The sequence below is a fragment of the Mytilus edulis genome, chromosome 5 (assembly GCF_963676685.1).
Source record: "Mytilus edulis chromosome 5, xbMytEdul2.2, whole genome shotgun sequence".
NCBI lineage: Eukaryota > Metazoa > Mollusca > Bivalvia > Mytilida > Mytilidae > Mytilus > Mytilus edulis.
In genome coordinates, this window is record NC_092348.1 from 90,182,327 (window position 1) to 90,188,326 (window position 6,000).

Here is a 6,000-nt window from a genome sequence, read left to right on the forward strand (position 1 = left end):
CACTAAAATGTAACACATACAGGAACGAAATACAATATAACAATGACCATTTTCCTGGCTTGGTACAGGACATTTTAAGAAAAAAAATGGTGGGTTGAACCTGGGTTTTTTTTTGGTGGCTAGCCAAACCTCCCGTTTTTATGGCAATGTTAAATATGACATTAAAATGACAGCAATGCATGACAGGACTACAAAACATATAAATGGGAGACCATATAGGAAAGAGAAACACACGAATAGCTATCAAAATGTACCAGGTTTATAATTTGATACCCCAGACGCGCGTTTTGTCTACACAAGACTTACCAGTGACGCTCAGATAAAAAAGTTTTGTAAGCCAAAACAAGTACAGAGTTGAAAAGCATTGAGGACCAAAATTTCTAAAAAGTTTTCTGCCTGGGATAAGAACATCCTTATTATTTAGAATAACTCATACTTTTGCAAACAGTATATTTTAAAAAAAATGACTATATAATAGATAAACATGATAACACCGAAGTGATGACTAACTACAGAATAAAAACGAATACATAAAACAACCTAAACCACCACATAAAACGTCACAGCCGAGTTAGCCGAAGAGATCGACACACAAAATGACCTCACATTTGAATTTCAAAAATTTCAAAAACATAGGATATAATTCAAGATTAGGATCATGAGGATTAAACGATTCAAATCATAAGTTTGTATAACGAAAGAAAAAAAACAAATACTTGCTACACTAAATTCTCATATCTAGACTCGACTTAATGTCAATGTATATATTTATATGAGGGTATATGTGAGTTCGTGTGTATATGTGCATGCATACATTTTTCTGCATTACCTTATCTCATTTTTAGTCTGACAGAGAGAAAAGTGAGGGACTACCCGTAGCACCATTTATGGATAGAGACAAAGTAACAAAGCCAACTGCTCAGATTGGATTTATCAAATTTGTATTGATTCCTATGTTCGAAACGTTATCAAAGGTACTCGTAATAACGCGTAGCGGGTTATTTTACAGTGTGCACCACATTTTTATGTTATTTCGAATAGACTGACGATATATTTTAGTTATTTCTTATAATTTAATTAAAAATTCCATTTTTTTAAACCGGCGTAAATCATGAAAAAACGTTGATGACCTTATGGTCACATGACAAAATTGTGTCTATGATATGATAAACAAAACGACGTCAGCAAATCAGAAGACGCGTTACATCCAAAATTAAATTATTACTATTTGAATTAAAAAACGAGAGTTGACATCGAACGATATTTTATGTTCACAAGTTAGTAAAACTATTTCTCTTATGTTCGACACTCTGAATTTGTTTATTTAAAAATTCCGCAAAATGTTGGTCAAGTCTATTACACACTCCAGTATGACGTCATATGTCGTTTTCCGATGTCAAACTTTAACAATAGAAATTTTAAGACTTTTTGTACGCTTCAGAATGTAATAAAATTAGACAGAAAGAAGATTGTCAGGTGAAATTTGAGATAGTTATGTATATTATTTGAGAAATCACAATGTGCGTTGTAGTGTGATACGATATGTATTTATGTAAGATATACCAGTATCACAGGCCACAACCATAAGAGGATGTAAAATAGCTTATAAACTTACACTTTTCACAAAAAAGGGAATCGCATGATCTCCAAAGTCTCCTTGTATTCATACATTAACTTGCATTCGTTTTTACACTCAGTTAAAATGTGACACTCGAGAAAATGTCACAATCGCCAAATTTACATATCAGACGAATAAACAGATGAATGAGGATATACAACCGCGCACACATATTTAGACGATTGCCCAACACATTGTCTGTCAACAAATACGTAATTATGACGAAATGTAGTGTCAATTTCATTATCTTTCTAACAAATCTCGAATAATAATTGGAGCCGTGTTCGAGCACACCTTCGTATAGTTCGAACATAAACCATAAACAAGTCCTAACGAGTTCACATTCTTTTTTTTCAGTTATTTCCAATTTTAGATGAAACTATGGTAGAACCATTGCGAACAGCTCGTGATCGATATGAAAGCATGAAAGAACAGGTAAAACAGATGGCAAAATCAAGTGTATCTTCTAAAACTGGATGATTTAACATTACCATTTTTTTTTTTTTTTTTTTTGTAAATATATTCTACAACAATAGGTTGTTAATGTGTTTGTGCTTTTTTTCTTTTATTGTTTGCAATTTATTTCTATCATTTCATGCGTATTACTCTTTTTAAGGTTAAAGATTTTTTTAAAGAGCTTTTGTAATTTTCCGTTTTTATGTATTGGTTAGTTTTATGTTAGTTTAGTGATCTGAAATCGTAAATTTTCACATAGAACATACGACCCCTCATCATGCTCATTATAAATGGTTGACAATTAATGGCGAAATGTTACTCGTTTGATGATCCTCAGAAAAAGTGCTATATGTCAGGAAATTTGAAAGACGGAAGCTAAATTAATATTTTTTTGTTTTATTGTGTTATTTAAAATCATTCCTTTGGTTGATAGTCCGTTCGAACAAAATGTTTATATACTTAAATAAAACAGTAAATATGTATTGATAAAAAAAGTTGTGATACTTTGACGTTGAAGTTTTTCATTTTTAACGTATTTGGATCTTTCTGATAGTGGATTTATCTATAAATACTATCAAATGTAAGGCTATTAATAGAATGTTGCAATTTATAATGATATGAAAAACTAGAATTTTAAAATGAAAAAATCGGAAAAATTATTTTCTTTTGTTTTATTTACTTTTCACTTTTACTTTATTGTTTAAAACAATACTAGAGTTAACAATTTGAATTCAGATTTCCAATCATGACAGATTATAAATTCTTACGAAATTATACAAAACGGTTTGTTTTCTGCTCATTTCAAATTTCCATTCTCAATATATTGTTAAAACTAACTGAAAAAATGGCAGACGATATCAGAGGGACAATGTGAACCCTGAGTCGAGGATAACCCGACAGCACCATGGCATAAACAAAATCAAATTAATGAAATACAAACAGTAGTCTGCAAAACTGGAATAGAAAACTAGACTAAAAAACACCAACCTTTCCAATAGCCGATGGTGACCTCAGGTGCTCCGGAAGATTCTGCTCATATGTGCTCCCGTCGTGTTGCTAATTATTAGTACAAAGTTAGTTATATTTCTTATTTGGTGATATCACAATCAAGAAAACAGATTGATTTTAGACAAAACCAGTTGGGATAGGTAGGAATTTGTATCATTGTTTTACTTTCTCTGTGACAAAATCTTCAATATTTGGCTTTTATTCATAACAATTAAATTGTCATGATTGTAATTGCTGCATTCAAAATTGAAAAAATATATATCAACTCTAGACTTAATACGGTGTTATTTTGGTTTAATCTAGTATAATTTACAAAACAATAAACAATAAAATTTCAGGGTGCTCTAGATGAAAAGGAAAAGAAATGAACATTCAAAACACAATAGACAGTTGTTGAAGTTACAATTCAATTGACATTATGGTTGAAGCTCACCAAAGACTCTTGATATGTTTGTCATAGGTTAAGCACGATTACTGATTTTGTGAAAACTTTTTTGAATAAAGTTCCATTTTAATCGAATGATTATGGTGAATGGAGCCACTATTGTATTATAACTATAATTTCACGTTAAAACATTACAGAGTCGTCTGGAGAAGCAACATATATTTTATTATTCACTAATTTATACTAAACGTTTTTATCAGAGTTATCCGATGAAATTAATTCCGTATTTGAAATTTTCTGGAATTTGCGATAGGTAATTTTTAACAATTGTCTATAACCCTTTTACCAGAAAAAAATCGAACCTGACATTCACTCAAATGTTGGACGTGTATCACTATATACAAATGACATAGTTTTATGTCTAATCAGTATGTTTCTTAACTTAAGCCTTACTGATGTCGCTTCTCCAGACCGCTGTTATGAGTATTTTATAATATAAAAATGCTTAGAATATGATGTACACGAATTGATAAAGTTATAAAGGTGCACAGTTGTAAAGAATTAGATATTTTGTTAGCAACTTCGATTGATATTTTATGCAAAATGTTAATATAAAACTTTGGTATGGCAATCTTTTTATTGTTTTAGATAAGCAAATGAAATTTTTCAATTTCATAGTACATTTCAATAATTATGGTTACATAGTCACAATACAATTATTTTACATGAAAAAGAATTGGAAAATAATGTACAAATCCTAGAAAATTAATCCTACATAATTAATAAATGCTAATATTCACAAATTGAAGAAAAATAAAGGAGATTGTTCAATGTGTATTTAAAACAGGATATAATATATATATATTTGTAATAAACAACTTCTCTCAGGGTTCTGAAAGTGAGGTTTTATACATGACTATGTATTGAGGTATTTATGTAACCAGCAACCTACCAAAATAATATATATGATCTTTTTGGTATATTGTATTAAGTCCGTTAATGATGTTAAGTAGGTACATCAAGAATTGTGTTTGATAATTAATATGTTTATAATTTTTATGTTTATATTTACATTCTACAACGGTACGTACCTGTTCTCATAATGATTACTTAAAAGATGCCAATTAGACAAAATTTTATTTATCATTAGTAAGGAGGTGATTTTTCACTATAAAATTATATGTATATATAAATGTATGAAACATAAACAAATTCTAAGTCGGAATGCTTTACAAAGATCTTATTTTAATACTTCAAAAACAAACATACTGAAAGTGAAACAAAACACAAACGAGATTTGTCTCCTCTCAGGTTATAGTTTTTTTTTTCTATTTATAAAATAAGTATAAAAAATATATAAAAAAGAAGATGTGGTATGATTGCCAATGAGACAACTATCCACAAAAGACCAAAATGACACAGACATTAACAACTTTAGGTCACCGTACGGCCTTCAACAATGAGCAACCCCCATACCGCATAGTCAACTATAATAGGCCCCGATAAGACAATGTAAAACAATTCAAACGAGAAAACTAACGGCCTTATTTATGTAAAAAATTGAACAAAAACAAATATGTAACACATAACCATTTTAATTACACCTATTTCTGCGTTGATAAACGGTTAAGGATTAATGTGGCTGAAGGACAAAATAACTACAGTTCGTTTGCATATATCAAATTAAAATGATAATCGCAGATACTTAAAGTGGTTGGAATACACAGTTCAAAATTCTGACAAAGAATACTGTCAAATTATTTTAAATAGAATACAAATCATATTGCTGGTTTTCGTTTTTTTTTGTTTTTTATTATTACCCTAGGGAAAGTATGATGGGATACATTACAAACATAGAGGTTATTGTTCATGGTCCAACATGTTACTTGGCAATGTATGTAACAGTCTTTCTAAATGTATAGGTTTTGAGTTTTCTCAGAATTAACATTGTTATTATCCAGTGGGTAACGAGGAGGTTCTGCATGACCGTTTTTAATTGTCCGAATAGTGTTTGCACATCATCAAATCGTATAGTTTGATAGGATGGTCGTCGTTTTCCAATGTTACTGTTTATAGCCAAGTATATTATGACATGTTGTACATAATGTATTTCATCTACCCCATTGTCATACTTCTGTATGTCTGTCATGTTTCTTTTAAGGATTATATACAATTGCCAAAGAAATGGCAATTTATGTCGTTTAATTTTTATAATCCGTCCTAATCTTTATGATTCCCAAACATTTTATCGTTCAAAATGTTCAATTATATTAGTTGTTATATGTTTGTAAATTTTATATGAAATAAAGGTTTTCAATAGTTTATATTGTGTTATTGTTTTCGAATTCTAAATGTGGGTTTAAGGTGGTACCTAACACTACAGGGAGATAACTCTGTAAAATCAGCTAAACGTTTTAATTACGTTGTGTTGTTCAGGGAATATTAAGCTTCTCGATGATCAAAATAAGTGTTTGTCAAACTGCTATATAACCAGTGTAATTTTTCTGATAAAAAGGTTGGTTCAAATTTTTTG

The 6,000-nt window shown here is 29.9% G+C and overlaps 1 protein-coding gene across 6 annotated transcripts in view; it reads left to right on the plus strand.

The window, feature by feature from the left end:
• LOC139524781 (high affinity cGMP-specific 3',5'-cyclic phosphodiesterase 9A-like) overlaps positions 1-5,790 on the plus strand; it is a 67,723-nt gene extending 61,933 nt beyond the window's left edge. For all 6 annotated transcript variants that reach the window (XM_071319854.1, XM_071319853.1, XM_071319856.1 and 3 more), the window contains 3 exons: positions 846-974; positions 1,976-2,053; positions 3,421-5,790. In XM_071319854.1, the coding sequence (XP_071175955.1) occupies positions 846-974; positions 1,976-2,053; positions 3,421-3,450 (237 nt within the window). In that variant the 3' untranslated portion in view covers positions 3,451-5,790. The remainder of the gene's footprint in view (positions 1-845; positions 975-1,975; positions 2,054-3,420) is intronic.
• The last annotated feature ends 210 nt before the right edge of the window (positions 5,791-6,000 follow it).